This window comes from Delphinapterus leucas, chromosome 13 (assembly GCF_059928025.1).
Source record: "Delphinapterus leucas isolate spDelLeu-1000000601 "Yukka" chromosome 13, BTC_Dleu_Yukka2, whole genome shotgun sequence".
NCBI lineage: Eukaryota > Metazoa > Chordata > Mammalia > Artiodactyla > Monodontidae > Delphinapterus > Delphinapterus leucas.
Window position 1 is genome coordinate 79,295,709 of NC_143141.1, and position 23,515 is coordinate 79,319,223.

The following is a 23,515-nucleotide window of genomic DNA, read 5'->3' on the forward strand; positions in this document are numbered from 1 at the left end:
TGCTGTTGGACGATCCTTGAAGCCGAGGCACTAAGAGACCCTGCATCAGGCCTCAAGAACCCGGATGAGGATCTGTCGTCCCTCATAGACAGATCCGGGGACACTGAGACCCCGGAAGGGAGAGCTGCCTGAGGTCAAACAAGTATACAGGAGCAGAGGCAAAACCAGGGCTGAGTGCTGTGTCGGGGTGGGGGTGGAGGTGGGGCATCAGTGGCCTGATGGGAGGAGCGTCTAAGATGGGGGCGCAGGAGGTTGCGTAGCTCACCGCAAACCTGCAGAGTGGGTGGAGAAGAATCCAGGGGCCCACAGCCAACTGTCCCTACTTGCAAAACCCAGGACCCAGGAACGTTTAATCCGTTTAAAGAGAAACACGGGAGACTGCCCAAGAGGCCAAGACGCCTCAGGAGGCTTTCTGGTTCCTAGTTCCGGCCAACCGGGCGGGCCTTGTCTTCTGCCTGGGGAGGGCGGGTGGGGAAGACGCCATCTTTGGTCTCCAGGTCCAAGGTCGTTTGGCACCATCTCTCCCGCCTACCAGATTGCCGGCAGGGCTCTGCCGGTTCTTCCCCTTTTCTTTTCCTGCAGTGGAAGCATGGAGTCTTAACCACTGGACCGCCAGGGAAGTCTCCCCCCCCTTTTCTTTCGGGGCCTTTTGCAGTACACCCGCAGGTCTTCCATAGTCTTTTTGCACCGAGGTTCCAGATTGGTGATGGAAAGACTGAGGTCTGGGGCCTCTGCGGGAATCATGAAGGAGCAGAAACCTCAGTGGTGCTTCTCAGACCTGCAGGCCGGAGATCACCTGGACACAAAGCCATTTATTTTTCCTTTTAGCTCGGAGGATGAAGAGAGAGGGCACTGTTTTCTACAGAGGCACCGAAAAGTCCTTTCTTAATTCCCCACCTTGCCTCGGCAGGCGGAGGTGACCGGAGATTCTTAAATTTTTTAACAGCCCCTCCTGAGCGTGTCCAGCTGTTTAAAGTAAGGCCCCGCGTTCCCAATACTGGCAGAAGGCGAGCGCATGTGGGAACCTGTGCTGGGGGGAGGGAGGGGGGGGCGCTGACAGCCCCATCCGCAGCCAGGGAAGGGTCCATCCGTTTAAGGCCCCATCACCTCGGGGCCCCGCACAGCCTCGAAGTGTTCCTGCCCGGATCTGGGAGTCCCACGCACCTGGAGGGCGCTCGGTGTCCGCTCCCAGAGGGCGCTGCTGACCGTCGCCCACAGTCGACAACCAACTGCCGCCCCTCCCGCCACTCTCCCAGGCAGAGCCTCAATACCCTGGGCCGGGGCGCAAAGGAGTGCGCTCGGCCCCCACCACCCGGGAACCTAGGAGCAGCTGAGCTGCAACGCCGGAACCACGGCCAGCTGGGAAGGTGGCTCCGGAGGTAGGCGAGGCTCTGCCCACGCACCGCAGGCCGGGGGCGGGGCGATCCTGAGGGGCCGGGCCACTCAGGGGGCGTGGTCTTAGGGGGTGGGGACTGGGGCTGGCCCCAGGACCTGGAGAGCTGGGGGTGGGGGGCTAGTTTTTGCAACGGCTAAGGGCCTGCGGCTTTATTATAAGGCGGAGCTCGGCGGGAGAGGTGCAGGCGGGAGCCGAGCTGAGAGGGGAGGAATCCAGCCGTAGAAAGCGGATTGCAGCCGGCGGACCCCGCAGCCCTCGCCTAGGACAGCCAGCCGCGCGCTGGACATCGCTCGAAGGAGCTGCGCGCAGCGCAACCCGCGGAGCCGACCCGGAGCCCCGTGCAGTCTGGGCAGCGCAGCGCAGCCCTGACCCGCGCAGCTCGCCGCGCTCCAGCCGCCGGTCCGGGCAGCATGAAGCGCCCGGCGCTCTGGCTGTGGCTCTGCGCGCTGGCGCTGCGCCTGCAGCCGGCCCTCCCGGTGAGTGTGGCCCGGGGCCGGGCTGGGAGGCGGCGGGAAGCCGGGGTTGGCAGAGCCGCCGATGTCGGCGGCTGCACGTGGAGGGGGAGGGGAAGCGGGGACTTCCCTTCTTCCCGCGCTAGCCCGGCGGGCCCCGGTACCCGGAGCCCCGAAATCAGGGCTCCCGCCCCAATTACCTCCGCCGTCGGGGGGCGCCGCACGGGTTCCGCCGCTCGGGGCGGAGACCCGGGGCCCGCGGCGCCCAGCGGAGCGGAACCTGCGCCGGGGCTCCGCGCTCAATTAGGTAAAACGGTTCCACAGGCGAAGGAGCCCGCCAGCCTGCGGCGGCGCCTGGGGTCGCCGGCTCCCACCCGGTCACCCCGGGCGCCGCGGCGCCGGCTCCCCCGCCTGTGACCCGGGAGGGTGCGGTGATCGCGGCAACTACACCCCGTCCGCGGACCCTAATTCAAACCAGACTCGCCGAGCCCCGGCTCCCGGCCCCTCGGGCGGAGGCAAGTTTGGGCGCAGCGGTGTCGGCGCTGGAGCAGGCGGGCGTGTTCGCTAAGGAGCCCCAGCCAGGGCTGCGAGGGGGACTGGGGCGGGCGGGCGGAGGCGGGGTCCTCGGCTGTCCGTTGGCTGCCCGAGACGAGCCGGGCCGAGCTGGTAGAAGGAGGTTCCGGGAAGTTGGCCCCGGAATGCTAGAGACCCGCAAGAACCCAACTTCTGGGCTGCTGAAGTTGTGCTGCCCGGGGAGGGACGCGAGCCGGCGCTGGGCACCGCCGCGGCGCGCGGGCAGCTTCCCCGAGAGTGGACCCGCGAATGGCTCTTCCCCTCCCCCGGCCTGGCTTTGTGCTGGAGCCGCGCCGAGGGAAGGCGGGTCCCTTGGCCCGCCCAGTGGAGCTGGAGGAAAAGGGGGACAAATGTGGAGCCCGAGGCTGGGGGGGAGGCCTTTGGGTAGGACTCCAGCATCCACCTTTGGCGAGGAGTGAGTCCCCTCTGAAGAGGGACCTGGCCGACAAAGAGCATCCCGAGGGTCCCCAGAAAGTGATCTCCCGCCTCAGCCGCAGTCCGCTGGCCCGCCTTCCCCAAAGGGGGCGCTTTGTTCTCGGACCCTGTAACCCTTTCCTGGGAACCGCCCCGCAGCGCCGTCCCTAATGTGGGTTGGGACCTGGGCTGCCGCCAGGTGTCAGCCCTGGCCGCCGGGTGGTCATGTCCATCCCCCCGCCCAGTCCCCACACCCATTGCTAGAGTCCCGGGGTCCTCCGCGCGGGCCGGGTCGGCCATCCCCCGGGATGAAGAAGGGAGGTGCGGACCGAGGGGCTCTTCCCGTGCCGGAAGTGGCAGTCTCTGGCCTGCACATCTGGACGGCTCGACTTCCCTAGTTCTGGCAAAAGGAGGCACGTGGGAGGGGAAGGAGCGGCTGCCGGGCGTGGGTACTCCGGTCCTCCACTTACAATGTATTATCTGGACAAGTCCCTCAGCAACGCCAACCCGCTGAAAGCGGGTCCCTCCATAATAATAGTAGCTCCCAATTATTGAGAGCCTTGCGGTATTTTGCAGGGTCTGGCTCAGGTGAGGTGCTTTTCAGGCTGATCTGTGAAGTGCCCTCCTTGCTTCCCAGGTGACTGTTATGCTTGGAAACATTTTGGAGTCCAGGAAGGGGTCCCTAATGCCGCTTGAATTGCTGATGAGTTGGGAGTGTTCATGTGGGGTGCCCTATCTGGGGGAGCCATGGGGAAGGACAGGATTTCTGAGCTGGGTCTCCATAGCACGCCTGGCTTTTAGGTCCAAGAAGTTGGCATCTGGCTTCCCCTTCACTCTTGAAGAGTATGGCTTCTGTGGCATTCAGACTGCACCTTGAACCAATAGTTAGTACTCTGGAGAAGAGGGTGAAGGTGTTTGGCTTACCTCCCTGGCCCACCTGGCCTTTCCTGGCTGCCCCACGCTCTCCAGGCACAAGATGGGGCCTTAGCAGCACTCCGCCTATTTCCAGCCAGAATCAGGAGTGCTGGTGGTGGTTCCTTTGCTTGCCTTAGGTGAGGCTGGCATTCCTGAGCGGGGATCCCAGAGCACCTTTTAACACGGGGAGGCAGGTGGGGTTAGAAATTTTCTGTGGGCCACGTTTCCCAGACTTTTTCTGTGTGCTGGGAAGAAGCAGATGCTGCATGTTTTTTTTCTACCCTAGAAAATGTGATACATTATGGAAAGGCAGGGCAGTTGAGTTTCAAGGGGGAAACGAGGAAGGGAGGGAGGCTCATTAGAGCTGTGGTGGTAGGAGGGCTTCCTGGAGGGGGTGTTTGAGCTGAGCCTGAAAGCACCAAGCTTTGGGGTCAGACACTGGCTCAGAACTTAGGTTTTTGTTTGTTTGATTGTTTGTTTATTAAGTTTAGTTTGTTTTCTCTTTCCCAGCCCTGTCCTCTCCCTTTTATAGTGGCTGTCCATATTTGGTTCAAAGTGGGGGCACAAAGTACCTTCCCAGAGCCCTCTTACTAAAAGAAATAAGGCAGTGGGATTTGCTGAAATAGGAGGTGTCCACTGGTTGCAGAAATCTGGCTTCTCCCAGGGTTCACTTTGGCCCCAGTGGGAAGCAGGTCAGAATCCCCTGGGGATCACTGAGGTAGGGTATGATCCTGGGCGCCTGACTTTGGACAAGGGAAGGCTGCTAGGGCAGGAGGTTGCTCAAAACCACTCCCAAGAGACGAGAACAGGTTTGTCTAAAAAGGTTTCCGCATGGTTGTGTGTGTGTGAGATTCCCATGGTCTTTTGTTTCTGCCATGCAAGAAAAATTGCTTGTTCTGGAAAGTTATTTGCTGTTTCCTCTCTTTCTCTCTTCTCTTTCTTGAAAGGCAGAAAATCCCTTTTTGCCTTAATTATGGGGGCTAGTAGAGACATTTCCCGACGGCCTGGCGGAGTGGGTGGGGCTGGGGGAGGCATTAACTTCCTCTGCCTGGGCTCCGAGCCTTCTGGAGGTGATGTCACTCCTGGCTTGAGCTCCACAGGGAGGGTGGGGCTGGTTTAAGTCTCTACCTGTGGCTCATAGTGGGTTCCAATAAAACCTCATTAACCCAGATTCGTGGGGAGAGAAATAAGAAAGGGAGGGAGAGGAGCCTGGAAAGAATTAATGAAAAGCTTGAATTTTGGAGTAGTTTATAGAGGAATCTTTTTTATTGCCGCAGAATTTTGGATTCTGAAGTCTCTTGAGAATGAGGTATCCTTGGTATCCAGGTTTTTTCAGAAAGTTAAGAATCCTTATTACCCTCAAAAATATTCTTACTTTGGGCGGGACTCCGAAATATTTATTTCCCTTCCTTTATTAACGAAAGACTACTAAGCATAGTTAAATCTCTGGATGCCAGGGTCCTCATAGCTGTCACCATGTTAGGTTATGGCGTTTGTCTCCTGGGTTTATTGAGCTCTGAAGAGCACTTTGCCTCTGGCCTGGTGCCCTTCTGTTGGTGCACTTGGGATTCTGGTTTGCGTTTTTTCCTCTTCCATCCCTGTCTGATAGCAGCCATAAGTGACATTTGTGGGCCTGAGTATAGCAAGCGGCTTTTCAGTTCACTTCTAACTGGCACTTTTCTCCAGCAGTACTAAGAAGCTAGTCAGATTTGTTAGAATTATTTCTAAGACAAGAGTTTTCAGCGCTGAGTAAGGGTCTCACCTGTGAGCAATGACCTCTGTGGTGTCCTGATAGTACCTAGAATAACAGAGGCTGTCAAGGGAGGTGCTTATGGGCGGGCTCCCTAGGGGAACAGATGACCCCATGTTCCAAGTTCTTCCACCTGGCTGAAGTTGTAAATGACTTGTCAGTCATGGGTAGCCTGGACCCAGTAAGGCTAACTCCATCTAAATCCTGGTTGGCAAGGGCCCTCATTCCTTTTTTTTTTTTTTAATTAATTTAATTTCTTTATTTTTGGCTGCGTTGGGTCTGTGTTGCTGCGCGTGGGCTTTCTCTAGTTGTGGCGAGCGGTAGCTACTCTTCGTTGCAGTGCGCGGGCTTCTCATTGCAGTGGCTTCTCTTGTTGTGGAACACGGGCTCTAGGCACGCAGGCTTCAGTAGTTGTGGCATGTGGGCTCAGTAGTTGTGGCTCGTGGGCTTTAGAGCGCAGGCTCAGTAGTTGTGGCACACGGGCTTAGTTGCTCCACGGCATGTGGGATCTTCCCGGACCCGGGCTCGAACCTGTGTCCCCTGCATTGGCAGGCGGATTCTCAACCACTGCGAAGGGCCCTCTTTCTTAGCTTGGGCCCTGTCTCTATTTTTCACACTGTGTTTTATTCGGGTGGCAGTGCACCCATACTGTTTGGCTGGCCAGAAACAGCTTTGGGTGAGGTAGAGCCCCCGGTATTGGGTCTCTGCTCCGCCACTAATGTACCACGTAGTCTCAGGCGAGTCACTTCACAGCCAAGTCTTGATGTCCTGTGTAAAGAGAACATCATACCTGTTCTCCTCGTCCTGATTCTTTCATTTGCGTATTCATTTCATAATGAAGGTGTGAAAGTGTTTGGTAATGAAAACGCCAGAGGAAAGTTAGCTGTTAATAGAATTAGGATCACCTTTAACTGAGTGCCTGCTGTTGGGTGCTCGATGCTTTTCCTGCATCCCTATTTCATATTTACCCCAAACCTTTACCATGTATGTCATTGTACCCATTTTGTGGATGAGGCCTGCAGAGGTGAGCCCCTACAAGGGGCCGACATGGGAGAACCAGGATTTGTACGTACGTGTGTGCATATGTGTGTGGCGTGAAGAAATTGAAGGACTGGCAAGTCTCCCCCACAAACCCAGCATAGGAGACTGGCTGAAACCAGCAAGGTTTGCCCTTGTGCTTGTCCCCAGGGCAACAACCAGCCTGCACTGACTTTCATCATGGACACTGGGGAGACATTTGTGGAATTAGTAGATCTTTTTTTAAGCCTCGAAGCCGGGCACCGTGGCCCCAGTCGGGCGACCAGAACCCAGGACTCGTGGCTCCTGTGCTGGGCTCACCTCCCGGCCCCTTCAATGCCAGGTCCCGCCGCCGCTTCAGGAGCAGCCCCATGAGGAATTGTCATTAAGTGCTGGAACCCTGGGATTTCTACAGAACAAACAATTTCCTGATTTCCTCCTTCTTTTCAACAACGAATTTTGGAGTCTTGGGTTGAAAGCCGCCCCTTGAGGGCCTGCGTAAGTGTGTCTAGAGAGAGGGAAGGGGATTAACGGAGTCTGTGGAAAGAGGGCTTTAGGCGCCAGGATCCTGCACCCTGGAACAGATTCCGTGCGGTGTCATTTCCCTCTCAGCTGTTCGGCAGAGGTTGGGCGTGTATTCTGGAATCTCCCTCTGAACGGCCATGAGTGCCCTGGCGGTGCGGAGAGAGGGCAGGCGTGTGGGCATCCCCTCACCCCCGGAGGCACGATCCTGCGCTCGGGGTCACTTCAGCAACTACGCAACTTCCAGCTCCAGGTGGATGTGGGGAGCCCCCTCCACTGCCCCCCGAAGGGCTAGCTTTATCTGTGTGGTGTTACCACCTCTGCCTGTCCTTGGGATGCTGACATTGGGTGGGGAGTCAGCACTAGAAAGTCCCCTGCATTTCCAGGTCCAAGGCAGGGGCACCTGGTCAGCTCCCTGGGGCTTGGTACCCTGCGGGGGAGCGGTGCAGAGGAGGGGTGGCACGGGCCAGAGTGGTCTAAGCTTTTTCTGGAAAGGGTCCTGCTGCCTGTCATGCCGTTGTGGGTTTGGGGAGCCAGGGGTTCTGGCAGGGCCTCAAGGCTGTGGAGGCGCTGGGCAGTCGTGGGGCTCGGGGCCGTCGGATCAGGAGGGGGAAGGTTTGAGGGTCTCTCTCCCGTGTTTATGGCTCTGTGGTGCTGCCTAATTATATGGAGAGGCTGCTCTTCCTCTGGCCTTCAGCCCTGGGAAGAAACTCCTCTGCCCAGTGACTCATGTGAGGGTTGCAGCCCCACGAGAGGCCGTGTGTGCGTGCACACGCTGCATGGGTTGCAGCTATGACTGGGCTCTGCTTGGCCTGTCGATTTCCTCACTGGGCTTCCCCGCAGGTTAGGCTGCAGTCTGAGATTTTGGGAAACCTGGTCACCACCTGTCTGCCACTTCCTCCTCAGAAACCAGGAAGCTGTCTTCCTCCCTCCCTCCCTTTTTAACTGCAGCTCTTCCTCTATCCCGGGCTTTAGAAGAGTCTGTGGAAGTTATTCCTACAGACGAGGGTGGCCAGGACCCCGTGCCCCACCTAGTCTCAGTTTAATCCTCCGTGGTGTGACTTGGGCAGGTCCGCGCCCCTCTGCGTCTCAGTTCCCCTGTGCACTCAAGGGGCCCCCCTTACCTGCTTCAGCTCCAACAGCCATGTGGTTGCAAAGAGACCTTGTCCTGGGGAGGGTGAAGGTGGCACTGGGGGGACCTAGCGGGGGCTCAGAATCCTCCAACATTATTCCTCTGGGGACTCGAGGGGGCACTGCCTGCCTGAGGGCTCATCTGTGGGATGGGAGTCACGGCAGGCTGCTCTTGGAAGAGGTGGACTTAGGGCTCAGTATGGGAACCAGAGGTGTATGGAGGCCCCTGGGCAAGGTCAGGCTGGGGGTGAGGGCCGGGTGATGTTCTCTGCGCACGCCCAGGCCTCCTGGCCACCTGCCCCAGGTCCGCTCATCCGCAGGAACGGAAGCCGCGGCGGGCAGGTTGTGGCAGTGGGGCAGGCAGGCGTGCTTATCGCTCCAGTCATCGGCTGAATCATGGTGCCAGGCCCACAGATCCTCCCCTGAGACTCATCCAACCAGCTTGTCCCTGAGCCCACTGTGTGTGAGGCAAGACTAGGGCTCGGGGGCCTGGCTTCCAGCCCGACCCTTTTTACCGCTGAGTGACTCTGGGCACGGGCCTCTCTTGGGCTCAGTGAGTCCACGTGTGAAATGGGAGTGCGGCTGAGAGGCAGAGGCGAGGTCACGCCTTTGGATGTTGGTGACGTCTCGCGGCTGTGTCACAGGGCTGGTGGCGTCTGGGTGGGGCCTGCCTCTGCTCCTGCTGCCTCAGGAGAGTTCTGCCGCAAGCGTGGGGGGTTGGGAAGCCTACCTGGCTTGACCAGATCTAAAGCCCAGAGCCTGGCTGCCTGCCGTGCGCACAGCCCTGAGCAGGCGGGGAAGGGTCCACGCCTGGTCCGGGGCCGCGTGTAAGAGAGGGTGGCCATTACTGGGACCAGACAGCAGGGTCGGTCTGCGCAGACAGGCCAGGGGGGTAGTGACAACCAAAGGTCATCCAGCCTGAGAAAGGGTTCATCCCAGAGCCCCTCCCATCAGGAACTCAGGCCTAAGGCAGGGCATTTTCTGTGTTAGGGCAGGGGGCCCCCCGATGGAGGCAGCGGGAGTGGCGGAGGCTACCAGCCCCGCTCTGGGACCCCTCTTGGGCTCCCTTCGTCTCCGGAGCAGTGCAGGGACTTGTCCCACCACGGGACGTTGAATTCACAACTTTTCCTGCTTGGGCTACCTGACGCTTCCTGTGGCCGTGCTGGCCCTCGTTGGGTGCCTTCTGCCCCCAGCAGGCTTAGGTGACGGGGTTCTGGGGCCTGGCCCAGGGTGGGTGGGGCGTGGGGAGGTGGGGGGGAACTTCTGGAGGGCCGAGGTGGCTTGTCCACCCCAGCTCCTAGCCCGTGCTGGGCCCCGGGAGGCCTCAGGAGGACCTGAGGACTTGCACTGCTGTTCCCATGTCACGGCTCATGCCCTGGCCGCGTCTGACCTGTTTGGGGACTTGACTGTGTCAGTCCCTTGGCAGGGGCTCTTCTTTCCAGGAGCTCCTCAACACCCCTGCTGCCCACAACACTGTCCGGGGCCTTGGAGTCCCATCTCTGGGGAGTGTCCCGGATGGACATGTGGTCAGGTTTGGGCTTGCAGGGTGTTTCAGGAACCTCTGAGACTATAGTAGAGGCTGAGGTCACTCCAGCTTCTCCCGGAGAAAACCGCTGGGGGCCATACTGCTGTCCCTGGTGACCACACTCCTCCAGGATGCCGTGGGGGGAGGGCCTGGGCAGCACGACCTCCAGGCTGGCCAGGGCCTGCCGGGCTGGGAGAATGGGCCCGCTGGGGCTGAGCTGAGATCCTCGGGTGCTGCCCCTGCCTCTCCTCCGGTGCTGCCCCTGCCTCTCCTCCCTGCCCCCCACAGGCACTGGGGAGCAGGGGACAGGGGTTGGAGGGTGAGCATAGGTGCAGAGTTTCCCTGGGGCAGGCCTGGTTGTTGTAAAGTCCTGGGAGGGCTCAGGCCAGGAAGTCGGCCCTGAGGTCTCCATGGTGACTCTGAAGGAGTGGCTGAGGCCACCTGGGTTCTGTGAGCTGTGTGAATAGCAGAAAGCCCCCAGCCTAACCCCCTCTCCCTTCCACCCCTCTGTGGGACAAGATCGTCCTTCCAGAGCCTCATCTAGGGGCTGGGCGTCCAGTGGATGCCCTGGTCCAGCTCTCCTCCCAGGGTAGTGGCGGCAGCCCGAGCCTGGACGTCTGAGTCTGCCTGCCTGTGGAGTGGATTTGGGGCCCCGTCTGGGGTCCTGAAACCTTGGGCCTGGGCAGGCGAGGTGGGACCCAGAACTGGCAGGTCGGTCTGCCTTGGTTAGTCCCACCTGGGGCTGGCGCAGAGAGAGGTGCTGTGCGGAGGCCGGGAGAGCACAGGGCGTGGAGTCTGGCCAGCCCACATCATTACCAGGCTCCACCGCTTCCTCCCCGGAGCATCCTGGGCAGGTTTCGGCACCTGCCTCGAAGCTTCAGTTTCTTTACACGTATAATGGGATTTTTTAAGTCCTGCTTTGGAGGGCTTCTGAAAAGATCCTGTGAAATAACCTGTATGGTGTGATTGGGAGCCTCTTCCTTGTCTGGGCTCAGAGGAGCAAGTCTGGGAGAGCTTTGGGGCTGACGCTGCTTAGGGAGTCCCCTGGGGAGAGACCCCTGTGGCTGTGGCTGGGGGGAGGGGCACAGTCTGACCCGACCTGTGTAGTCATCCCTCAGTGTGAATGGCCAGCTGGTCTTACCCCAGGGTGCTGATGTCGCAGGACCTACAAACACGGCTTTGGCCCCTTCTCAGAAATACGAGCCTTCCCTGTCAGGCCGGGCTTTGCTCGCCTCTGCCTGAGCCTTTGCCAGGGGCCGGCTCCTGCCCCGAGGAGGTGTGGGCTAGGCTGGTAAGCAGTGGCAAGAGGCCCGGTGAAGCTAGATGCCGGGGCACCTCGGGGGGCGGGGGTGGTCTCAGGCCAGCTGAGCAGGGCCCCCTGGCTGTGGGGGACCCATGGTCTGTGCCCAGAACTGCAGACTGAGGGGTGCCCTGGAGTGGGAGCGGGGCTAGGCTGCAGGGTGGAGGGGGAGGGCCCCACCCCTGGGTCCTCCTTCCTTCTGCACTTTCTCCTGTGCCGCCTCCAGTGGAAATGATGGCTGTTTTCTCCCTGAGGGTCAGAGAGCCCGCAGTCCTCCCTGTGATGGGGTGGCTAACTGCATACCTGCTGGAGCAAGACTGCCTGGCCCCAGACCCCCTCTCTAAGCACTTCAGTGGCTGTGTGCCCTGGGACAGATGACTCGTCCCCTTTGCCTCAATTTTCTCATCTGTAAGATGGGTTTGCACTAGAATCTAAGGTTATCATGAGGTGTAAATGAATTCATTCAGGTAAAGTGCCTAGACTAGTACCGGGCACGTAGTACTCAAGACGTATTAGCCGTGATTACTATTTTCCCCCCAAGACCTAATTCTGAGATTTCTATTGTTCAAGTGACCACCCCCCCCTCCCCCCCCCCCCGCCCAGCCCAGGTCAGGTCCTTGGGTTTTTCCTTCCGCCCCATGACTGTCCTGAGTCCTGGGCAGGTGTTAGGGCTTCTTCCCCTTTCTGGGGTTTCTCTGAGTTCATAAGACTGGGGCTGCATCCATGGTCCTCCTTTTAACTGCCTTAGCACCTACTGTGTGCAGAGGCTGCCAGGGCCTGGGAACTCAGTGCCGGGCATTTGAAGCTGTGCGAACCTTCTAGCCATCAGGAAGCCACTGGAGGAGGGCAGCCTGACAGTGAAGGGGCCCAGGCTGCTTTGCTTCTTATTGGCGGGGGTCCCACCAGTAATCTGGGAATCCAGCCTATTCAGATCTGGCCTTCACAGGAAATTCTGCCTTCCATCACTCAGGCCGGAAAGTACCAGCTCTGCTCTGCCACTGGACCCCCTTCAAGGACACTCTGACCTTTCTTTGTCTTTGTCTGGGCTCCAGCAGCCTCAGTGCCTACTTGGTCTGAATCGTACTTTATCCCAGAGGCAGGTTCCCAGACTAGCCCATTATTCTTCTGGACGTGGGAGGAGAAGCCATGTACACCTGTGGCTTAAGCAGGAGCAAAGGGAATTTCGTCATTCTTTCTTGGGTATGGGGTTGGCTGGCAGCCACATTGTGACACAGGTTAAAAAATTTGCTCTTGGCATCTTTCAGCCTCCTTTTAGCAATCCTTTCCCATCTTCCAAAACCCCTACCCATCCCCAGTGCCCCAGTTCCAAAACTACCCGTCCCCCATAGAGCTAGTTTCTGCTCTAGTGTGAGTGACTAGCACCCCTTAGCCCTCCCAGCGGCATTTTCATCTTAAAAGGGATACTCTGTAACTGCACGGACACTGCTGGGGAGATCTGGAGGATAAAGTTCTCCCCCTCCCTCCACATACACACAGCTGGCGCCCTGACCAGCGGCTGCAGGTGTCAAAAGCTGCAAGTTTCTGCCTCCTTGAAACTTGAAGACGCTTTATTTAGCCAGATCAGGGGGAGGATGTCTCTAGAAGCCCATATGCCAGAAGTGTCAGGCCCCCAAGCCGGGCGGAGTTTGGGGATTAATCAGCTAGAGAGCAGCTCCAGGGGCCCTCATGGGGTCCGACTCGGGGATCCTGCCTGAGCTTCTGGCCTTAGCTGTCTCGTTGGGACAGCCAGGGCTGGGGTTGGGGAGAGGCTCTGGGGGCTTTGGCTGCTCGTTCTGTCCCCGTGGGTTGACAGTTGCCATCTCCAGAGGCACTTTGATGTGGGACATCTCCAGCATCCTGCCGAGGCCATCATGCCCTTGGGAAGCGGAGAGCGATGACCCTGAGTCACTGTGATCAAGTACCCCTCCCCCCACTTGCCATTGAGGGTCCTCCCCCTGCTGAGTGCCATGTTGGTGGTTGGCTGCCCCTCCAGGGCGGGCCTTGAGTCGCCACCCACAGACTCGGGACTCGGACCCCCCTTGCGACCTCTTGGCCAAGCCCCTGTCGTGCAGAAGGGCACCTGAGGCACGGTCTCTTCAAGGTCATCCAGTAAGTTGGAAATAGAGCCCAGGTTTTCCAGTACCAGGTCTGGTCACTCTACCCTGGCCAGCCCTTGTCTGGCTCCCAGGACAGTGCTGGGCACAGAGGCTGGCTGGGCCGGGCCAGGCGGCCTTGCTCAACGCCCAAGTGGAATCCTACCCTGCCCGGCCCAGGTTCTGGCAGGTGGGGAAAAGCAGAGGAACTGGTCTTCCAGCTCCTGGCCTCACACCCAGCCCTCAGCTGGGCCTGTTCTAAGACGAGCCTCGGCACGCGGGCAGTGAGGCAGGCGCCAGCTCTCCGGAGGGGTGGGTACGGGGGTGCTGGTGGCAGCTGTCACCTGGCTTGGGCATCGGGGCTGGAGCTGGCTGCCAGGATCCCCCCTCCTTCAACACAAGCCTGACCCCTGGGGTACTCCAAGGGAGAAAGGCTCCATGACCTTGACCTCGGGTTTCCCTTGTGAAAGCCCTGACGTGCAGTGCCCTGGGAAATGCTACTGCAAAGGGTCTTTAAGCCAAGTGTGGATGGCGCCCTGCACCCTGGCCCTGTCCTGGAATCCCCCAGAGCAGTGAAGTCTGTCTCCTAGGGGCAGGGTGGGAACAGCTGAGGTGGGGTTGTGTGTGTGTATGGGGGGAAGGGTGCATGCCCAGGAGGTCCCCTGAAAGGTCTTCCTCCTCAGGGGGACCTGCGGGTGCCCTCACCGATGCACGTTCTCAAGGTGAGGGCAGACGAAGCCCCCTCTTCCCTGCCTGTCTGTTCCCGGGCCCCTCCCGCCTTGAGCTGTACCCATCACCCCTCTGCAGGTCCCAGCCTGACTTAGTTCTTGGTGAGCTGATAAATGATCATGCCTGTCAGGCCAGGAAATGCTGATGCTGCCCCGAGGCACCAGTGGGGCCCCTCCCTCCTGGAAGTAGAGGGGGTGGGGGGAAGATTTCAGGGTCTTGAGGCCAAAGCCGGGAGATCCGGGCCTCCTCAGTGGCCTCGGCAGGCCTCCCTGGCAGCTCCCAAGTGAGGAAAGCGGTGTTCAGAGAGGAAGTGATTTCTCTGCCACCACCGTGATCTCCTGGGCTAGGGGGAGCCCAGCGTCTTCCTGGGCCCTGGGCTGCGGTCCTGCCCTCCCACCCACCCCGCCATGGCCGTCTGTGGCCAGTTTATCACCCCCACGCCACTCTGGCCTCACTGGTAAGGAATTGGGGCCGCAGGGCCCAGCCTAGCCTGTCAGAACCCTGAGAGGGTTTAGGGCTCTTCAGCCAAGCCCCTTGTGTTGTCCAGGCGGTAACCAGGTCCAGTGAGAGGCAGAGAGCTGCCCAGGTCCCCCAGCAAGGGAACAGTAGAGCAGGACCTCCGCCTGGGGTGGCCCCCCCGGTCAGGGCTCTCTTCCCCCGGCATCCTTAGCTCTGGTCCCTTCCCGGAGACCCTTGATCCAAGATGTTTTGGCCCGCTTGGCCCCTCAGGTCCATGCTTAGGCCGTGTTAGCAAGGGCTGAGGGAGGGAGTGCAAATGATCCCCCCGAGGAGGGAAAGCAAGAGTCACAAACGCCACCCTGCTGCCGGGCACCAGGGCGTTTGGTGGGCCACGGGAGGGGGCTGGGTATTTGTAACATTCTCTTCCCCCGCCACCCCTAGGCGGGCAGGTACCCCGGGCCGATGGCACCGAGGCTCTGCAGCTCCCCATCCCCTCTCAGCTCCTTGGCCTCGTTGGTGGTGCCCCCCACCCCCCACCCCAGAGAGGGCATCAGCGGCTCTGCACGGCTCCCGTTGGTTTCAGCCTGGTCACTGCATCAGGCCAGCTGACGGGATGAGAATTGCCCGGAGAATCGAGGAGGTCCTGTTCGGCCCCGGGCAGGCAGGATGGAGGCTCAGCTCAGCTTCAGGACAGTCGAGTGTTGCTTTTCTTTGTTTCCTGTTTCTAGCACTACTGGGAATTGAGGGGTTCTCCCAGCTCTGCAGCGAGACCTCTTCCTCAGACCGGGCAGGCGCCACAGTGTACTGACTGTAGAGAATGGATGTATCAGAAATGTAGAGAGAATGTTCTGGAACTTTCTCGGATCACTTTGTCCCTAGGACTTGTTTTCGGGGCTACTTGGTACCTCTTCTTTGAACACTGGACCTGAGTGGGGCTGGCGGGGGGGGGCGGTTCTTGCCTCCCCCAGCCCCCAGGCCACTCTGGGTGAGGCCTTCTCCTGTCCAGACTATCGTTCTCCACGTGCAGTCTGCAGACCACCTACAGGATATGGAGTTTGCAACATGCAGAGTCCAAGGCCTTTGCCCCAAACCCACTGAATCAGCCTCAGGGATGGAGCTTGGAAGACTTCATCTCCAATAGTCTCCTGGTGACGCTTAGGGACCCCAAAGAAGAGAGCCCCTGGCCTGAAGGCAGGTGATGGTGTGAATGTCACCTTGGCCAGTTTGGCATCTTGATACACAGGTCAGGGGCAAAGGCTGAGGTTCTGTAGCCCAGACACCTCAGCCCCCGAGAGTTGTGTGGGGTTGGGGGAATCAGCTGTTCTCCCTTAGATCCGTAGATCTGACCAGGAAACTGAGGGGGGTAAAAAAGATTTTTAAAAACCATGAATCTCATTTAAGCCTCCCGAGGATGCCTGCTGTTGGGTGGGATTTTGGTGGGATGGGAACGAGGGGTGTTTATCCTGGTGTGATTGTGTGGCCCGCCTGCCTTTAGACTCCTCAGGCTGGGCTCATGGAACAAAGTGGGCCCCTACCCTCCACCTGCTGCCTTCAGCCCCAGCACGGGCACCAAGGCTGGCTCCTTTCACAGGGAAAGGCTGTGACCTGGGCACTGTGACAAGGGGCAGCTCTTTATCCTTGTGGATTCAGTGACTGAGCTCCCACCACGGCAGCCAGGGCTTCTATCGCCACACCCAAGCCTTACAACCAACAGATACCTAAACCTCCCAAGCCTTACAACCAACAGATACCTAAACCTCCCTTTCCCACTTTGCTGTGGAGGCTGCCACACCAGTGAGGCCCCAGCGTCGCCGAAGTTGTGACTCAGGGCCGAGCGTTGTCCTGACCTCTCCGGGGTCTGGCTGGAGGCTTCATCTGCCGGCCCTAGCGTCCCCAGTGGGGTGACCCTCTGTACCCCATCCTGTGCAGCTCCCCCTTCCAGAAGCGTCCTGGAGTGGGAGCTATACCTGGGAGCTCACCAAGGCCAAGACGAGACCATTTCTTACCCTCTCTTCTCCCCGAAACCCTTGGATGACGGCCCCTGAGCTTTCAAGACCGTTTCTTACCCTCTTTACTGTCGAAGGACCTTGCGTGATACTGTACTTAGGCATGTGACCTCAGTAATGCTTTTTTTTTTTTTAATTTATTTATTTGGTCGTGCCAGGTCTTAGTTGTGTCAGGTGGTCTCCTTAGTTGTGGCATGTGAACTGTTAGCTGCGACATGCATGTGGGATCTAGTTCCCTGACCAGAGATCGATCCCGGGCCCCCTGCATTGGAAGTGCGGACTGTTAACCACTTCGCCACCAGGGAAGTCCCTTCAGTAATGCTTTTTAAAGGATTTGTGTTTATTATCCATCACTTAGATCAAGCAGTGGGTAACACATCAGTGATTCAGGGTGTGGGTTGGAAACCAGAGGTCTTTGGATCTGATGGCTGCGGGCTGATGGGGTGCTGGGGTCAGGGGTCAGACAGGCAACCTCTTCAGTCAGCCTGGAGTTAGAAGCCCTTCACCTGAACATCTCTGAGGTGCCCACTTGGTATCCTGACTTGTGACCCTCCCAAGGAACTTTCATGCTCATGCCCAAGGTGTCTTGGAGGGATGCTGCAACACAGCCCCAGGCCCCCTGGGCCAGCCTGGGCAGAGGTCTGCTCAGATGGAGGTGGCCCTCCTATGGCCAGTGTGGGGTGAGAGATGGCAGGAGTGGGCTTGAGGCTGCCTTCTTGAAGCTTTCTCTGCCAGCCCTCTGCCCACAGACTACCGACATGCTCTTGGGGATGGCTGACAACCTGGTGATGGAGACCCTTAGCCCCTGGTAGCCCTGACCCTGCTTGTCCATGCCATCCTGTCTCCACCTCTGAAGCTGGGCTGGCATCTTGGTCTCCCCTGCTGGCAGGGGTCAGGAACTCTTTTTTTTTTTAATGGTTTGCCTTTTTAAAAAATTTATTTTATTTATTTATTTAGGGCTTCATTGGGTCTTCGTTGCTGTGCGTGGGCCTTTCTCGAGTTGCGCTGAGTGGGGGCCACCCTTCGTTGTGGTGCGTGGGTGGCTTCTCGTTGTAGAGCACGGGCTCTAGGCGCACAGGCTTCGGTAGTTGTGGCTTGCAGGCTCTAGAGCACAGACTCAGTAGTTGTGGTGCACGGGCTTAGTTGCTCCATGGCATATGGGATCTTCCCAGTCCGGGGCTCGAACCCGTGTCCCCTGCATTGGCAGGCGTATTCTTAACCACCAGGGAAGCCCAGGAACTCTTACTTGGTGAGGATGACATGCTCATCCCATGGCTCCTGGGGCCTGTGGTGCATTGAGGAGATTTAGGCAAGTTTCCCTTAAAACAGCTGGACCATCAGGCAAGGTGGTCCTTCGGGGCAGGGGAGGGAGAGAAATGGCAGGTGAAGGGAGCAAACACTGCCTGCAAGTCTGCAGATACTGCCCGGTGACCACTGGCAAGACCCTCACCCTTATCTCTGGGAGATGCTGATCTCAGCCCTGCCTGCCTCAAATCAAAGGATAATGGTAGGAAAGGGATGGAAAATGCTTCCAGTGTCAGAGAAGGCCTCCTTCCTCTCACACTCCCTTTCCTGCTCCGCCAGACCCCTGAGCCCAGGTCCTCTCTCGGGGTGTCCTCCTCACACCGCCCCAGGTGTGGCCCAGAGACCAGTGTGGCTGAGATGAGATGGGCTGGCCGTTCCTCTCGTGTTCCTTGTCCCCCAGCCTCCACGTGTCTGCCCCCCGACCTGAGTGAAAGATGCCGGCAAAACCGGGGAGGCCCAGGCTCTCACCTACACAGAGAGGCCCCAACAGGTTAGCAGTTTCCCAGGAGAAGGGCTTCTCTCAGGACTAGGTAAGTAAGACTTTGGATCTGCCCAGTCCCTGAAAACAATTTGGGACAATTTGGCTTTGGCCTTGCAGGCCCTGGGCTTCCAGGATCTGTGCTGTGTGTGGGAAGGACCAACTTGGCCTTTGCCTTGAGCAGACCAAAGGTGTGAACATCTAGACTCCCTCATATGGCTTTTGATTTGTTGTACAAAAAACTGATTTTCCTGGGCCTTACAGGGGTTAAAGGGCCCCATTAAAGGTACAGCTGGCTCGCCTCTGTCTTCCCAGGCTGTTTGAAGTGGGTTCCAAACTGGGCCAACCCACCCCTGGCATCCCTGAGTTGTGGCCAGTGTGGTCTCAGAACAGTGTCAGAGGCTGTGCCGAGGAGAGCCCCATATGGGGCCTTGGAGGCGGCTGACCACAGGCTCTTAGCACAGCAGGCCTGCTGGTGAAACCGGAAGTCTCACCCCAAACTCCAGAGTCAGCTGGCACCTGGTGAGCCAAGTTCACCCTCAGCAGTTTCTGCTAACTTCCTCCCTGGAGGGCTGAGGCTGTCACTGGAGGTTCAAGCTGGAGGTCTGGGAGATCACTACAGCCTATCCCCTTGGTGGAGACCCAGCCCCAAAGGGGAGAGGCTGCCCTGAGGCCTGGGAGCTGGTTTCAGGGGAGAAAGTGTTTGCTTAAGAGCTTGTTGTATAAACAAGATTGCGATAAGATGAGGGAACAAATTGTTTTCAGGGACTGGGCAGATTCAAAGTCTTACCTAGTCCTGAGAGAAGCCCTTCTCTTGGGAAACTGCTAACCTGTTGGGGCCTCTCTGTGTAGGTGAGAGGCTGGGCCTCCCCAGCTTTGCCTGCATCTTGGGCGGTGCCTCCAAGGTGGACGGGGTCCTGGTGCATTGTGTTGTCTGCAGAACTCAGCGCCCCCGTCTGTGAAACAGGGCCTGGGCCCGGGGACCCTGGCTTCTGCTTCACAGCGTACGGCCGAGGCCGGTACGGCTGCGGCCCTGGCCCCTGCTCCAGGTCCAGCTTTCTGTCCAAGGCTGGGAATTGGAGCACTGCCGCCTAGGGTCTCCTCCAGAGCTGTGAGGGTGTTGGGCGAAGTGAAGGGGGCTCTTGATGAGTGTGGGTGGGGCGTGTCCCCTGAATGCTTGTCCCCCTCAAGCTGCCCTGTTGGGAGCATCTGCTGTGGGCCTGGGGCAGGGGTATGTTAGGGTGTGGGTACCCACTCTGCGCCTGCCTGGGGGACAGTGTTCTTTGTTACTGGACGGGGTAAGCTTTGGGGAGGCGAGGGTCAGCATCCACCGAAGCTCCGTGGAGGCAGGACAGGTGTTTGAAGTGCCACCTGGGGACAGTACAGACAGGATGTGGCCTGAGGCGCAGGTGGAGGCCAGGGACTATGACTGTGCATTGTGGATGGGCCGTGGCAGCTCATACAGGCCGTGCTGCGGCCAAAACTTTTCTCTTGGGGGGCGGGGGGCCGGTGGAGAGGGGAGGAGGTATAGTGTGGGTTTTGTACTTTCAAAGGAAGCTCAGTGGTATTTCTAGCCTCACGGTTTCTACACGTTTCTGAAGCTTCCCTCTGACCTGGGCCCTTGGATGGAGCCTCCACCTGATCCAGCTCTGCCTCAGGAGGCCAAAGGTCTTGCCTGTCCCTCCCTGCCCTGCTGCACTCAAGAGGGAGGCCCCGTGGCCCATGGCCAGGACCTGGCGAGGCCTCTTGGGCCGAGGAGGCTCATTCCCTGGAGCCCAGCCTTGGGCAGGGCCTGCCCTCTGACAAGCCTGCACAGAGCTGCCCGTAAACTGGCTCCCTTCTGCCCCCTCTTCTCCTGAAACCCTACCAACCTCCACCCCCTCTCCTCCTAGACAGGCCCCAGAATCCTCTTCCTCAGGCTGAGTGGCTCTTAATTCCCCAACTTAGAGCAGCCACCACTGGTGGTGGGACCCTTACTGCGAACCAGGCTCTATTAGGTTCTTTTCATGCATAACCTCTTTAAACTTCTGCAACAGTCCTGGGATGTAGATATTACTGCCGTCCCCATTTTACAGATGGGAAGACTGAGGTCGTAGGAGGTTTAATGATGTCCTCAGGGCCATGCAGCTAGTAAGTGGCAGAGGTCAGGGGTCTTGCAGAGCCCATGTGCTCTGAGCTATGCTGTCCTGCTTCTCCATTCGTTCTTTGTTCTGGCCCTTGACGTTGGGACTGCAGCACAGGGTCATTTGGGTCAAAGTCTTGTTGCTGAGCACGATACTTATGGCTACTCTTCCTGCCACCTGGCTGCTGGGTCCTCCCTTCCCCATCTGCTGTCCTGGAGCCAGTGTTAGGGGTGGGGGTGGTTCCCCGCGCAGGCCAGCTCGGCTGTGTGTGGTGTGTCCTGCCTCCGCCTGGTCCCACTCCCTGGCCCTGCTGGCACAGCCCCTGCTTCAGGGCCTGGGTATGTGTTTGCAGTCCAGCACCTGCAGCCTCTTAGGCTCGGCCAGGCAGGCAGTATTCCTGGGGCCGCTCTTCGCACACAGGGCCCATCCCAGGCTCACAGACCATTTGCCTCCTTAGTGCAGGGTCCCTTCTAGATCAGCCTCATCTATCCCCAGGCTGATGGATGTCCTGTCCTTCCTTCCCCAAGTGGGTCTGGACCCAGTTTTTCCAGTGGATGAGAAAACAGGCTGAGTGTGGGAAGGAGCATCGTGGCCAGGCCTGCCTCAGCACAGACAACTCACCCTGGGCTCATCCCTGCCCCTCCCTGCCATGGGGCCCTCGGTGTCCGCACCCTGGTGCTCAGCATGCCTGGAGGCGGCCTCCCTGGAGCCAGGTGGTTGTGATGTTGTTCCGGGGGGCCCTTGAAAGCCCCACTCTTGGACCCTGAAGCTCCCTGGTCAGTGGCCCCCGGGACCTGATTCTCAGTGTAGGGTGGGCTTTGGTCCCAGGGGGGCCACAGTCTCTGTTCCTACCAATGGTGTTGTCTGTCTGCTCCTCTGAGAGGTCTGGGGCGCCCTGAGCAGACTGAGCTTCTAGGGGGTGTGTGCGTGTTGGCGGGGAACCGAGGGGCAGCCCGGAACCGAGGGCTTCCTTCCTGTGCTGTGTGTAGTGGTGTGTGTGTTTTGGGAGCAGGGGGGTGCATGATTTACCCAGCTACCTAGGATGGGGACCCCACAATAGCAGGGCCCGAGCCAAACCTCCACTCATATCCTTTTCTGTTCATTTTCCAGCAAACTGTGGCTGTAAACGTGCCCCCCGAAGATCAGGATGGCTCTGGAGATGACTCCGACAGCTTCTCTGGCTCGGGCGCAGGTGAATGGGCTGGGGGTGGCGGTCAGACAGCCCCCCCGAGCTGGGCCAGAAGGGTGATGCTAGGGAAGAGAATGGGGACCGTGCTGCAAGGAGAAAACATGTGTGGGTTGAGGTGGGAAGGGTGTGGATTCCACGAGGTCCTGGGGGCTGCCTGCTGCAGACAGACTTGGGCTCGTGTTCTCCTTTTTAACTCACTGGGCAATCTTTGGAAGGTGATTTGACTTCTCCAAGCCTGTATTTCCTCATCTGTACAATGGGAATAACATCTTGACTTCATAAAGCTGTTGGGAGCTATTAGGCTGCACAGAGCATAGTGGGGTATAAATGTGCCTTTATCTTCCCTATTTCCCCTTTCCCTGGGGAAATGAAATCCTTGAGCCTAGAGGTGGTCAGGGAGGCTCTCTGAGGAGGTGCTCTTGAACTAGACCTCAGAAGAGGGCTACAGTCATCCCTGGGGAAAGTGGCCTAGGCAGGGGCCCAGGAGCTAGGACGTAAGACACAGGCCTCTGTACTTGGGAGGCTGGGGGGAGGGCAGGTGGATCAGGGAGGGGGCCAGAGAGGTGTGTGTACGGGGATATGGCGTTCGGCCCCTAAGGATGCCCCCACCCCCCAGGGAGTGGGCTTCAGCGGTCGCAGGAAAGATCCCTTCCCAGATGGCTCCAGAGACCAGGCTGTCCCCAGGCACGTGCAGCAGAAAAGGGCAGCTTTGCTGGTTCATTTTCCGAAGTTGAGTTTCGCCTTAGCTAGCTCTGCCCCAGGAAACAGCTTCTCACGGGAGGAAGGGTTTGCTGTGCTGGCCTGGAAGTCAAAGCCTCGGGTCCTCGGCCAGGCCTTCCTCATGGCCTGAGCTTGGCTGGCCTTGATGTTCAGGGGTCTCCCTCACCCCACACGCTGTGCTTCTGGCCCTGCAGGCGCTCTGCCAGATATCACCTTGTCACAGCAGACCCCCTCCACCTGGAAGGACAAGGGGCTCCTGACGGCCACGCCCACGGCTCCAGAGCCCAGCCGCCCGGGTACCACGGTCACCTCCACCTCCATCCTGCCGACTGGAGAGCAGCCTGAGGAGGGGGGGCTGGTGCTCCTAGGAAAGCTGGAACCTGGCCTCACCACCCAAGAGAAGGAGGCCACCCACCCACCCAGTGGGACCACGCTGCACCCAACCACCCACCGGGCATCGACAGCCAGAGCTACCACGGCCCAGGGGCCTGCCACCTCCCATCCCCACAGGGACGTGCCGCCTGACCACCACGAGACCTCAGCTCCCACAGGTCACGGTCAGCTCGAGCCTCAGGCTCCCAGCGTGGAGGATGGAGCGTCTGCTACCGCCGAGAAGACTGCTGAGGATGAAGCCCCCACCCAGCTCCCAGAAGGAGAGGGCTCTGGCGAGCAGGTGGGTGTCGGCCCGCTATCATCCTCTGCATTTCCAGGGATGCCGGGTGGCCAGTGGGTAGGGTGGCCCTTAGTGCCTGGTGGGGCACAGTGCACTGGGTGGGGGGCACTGGCCTGGACACGCGGCACACCCAACCCCCTACACCCTGTGAGCACATCGTAATCACCTCAGTGAAGGCAGTGTCCCGAGGTCCCATCCTCTCCCACCCCCAGGGCTGAGCCCAGGGCGGGACAGACTAAGTACAAGACCAGTGCAAGAGAGCCCTTCAGGATCCCCAAAGAGAGGGCTTCCTAAAACGCACGCCTCTGCGGCGAGTGTGAAAGTTCCACCAGGTCTTATTTTCTGTCTTATAGCATCGTGGTAATGTTACACTTTGCACTAAAATGAGCCTATTTATTTTCACATAAAAACGTGGGCTTTATATCACTTGATGGGTACCTTTGCCACAGTCCAGCAGGGTCCAGTGCGATGTGGCGAGAGGGGCCTGGGTTGGGGTGTGTCTGGGCTGATGGCAGAGGTGACCAGGGAAGCTGGGAGCGGACCTGGACGCAGCCTTCGTTGTGGTCGCCCAAACCTGATCCCATACCTGCCCTCCCCTAGGACTTCACCTTTGACGTGTCGGCGGAGAACTCAGCCGGGGCCACTGTGGAACCTGGCCAGCGGAATGTGCCCCCAGGGGATCCCGGGGCCACGGGGGCCTCGCAGGGCTTCCTGGACAGGAAGGAAGTGCTGGGAGGTGAGTTTT

At 59.1% G+C, this 23,515-nt stretch overlaps 1 protein-coding gene across 3 annotated transcripts in view; it reads left to right on the forward strand.

Moving 5' to 3' along the window:
- Window positions 1–1,766: 1,766 nt before the first annotated feature.
- Window positions 1,767–23,515, forward strand: part of SDC1 (syndecan 1) — a 28,030-nt gene continuing 6,281 nt past the window's right edge. For 2 of the 3 annotated variants that reach the window (XM_089923411.1, XM_022574373.3), the window contains exons 1-4: window positions 1,767–1,872; window positions 21,299–21,380; window positions 22,292–22,770; window positions 23,371–23,506. In XM_089923411.1, the coding sequence (XP_089779537.1) occupies window positions 1,807–1,872; window positions 21,299–21,380; window positions 22,292–22,770; window positions 23,371–23,506 (763 nt within the window). In that variant the 5' untranslated portion in view covers window positions 1,767–1,806. Of the gene's footprint in view, window positions 1,873–4,957; window positions 5,060–21,298; window positions 21,381–22,291; window positions 22,771–23,370; window positions 23,507–23,515 lie in introns of those variants that run through there. The other variant, XM_089923412.1, reaches the window with a different exon arrangement.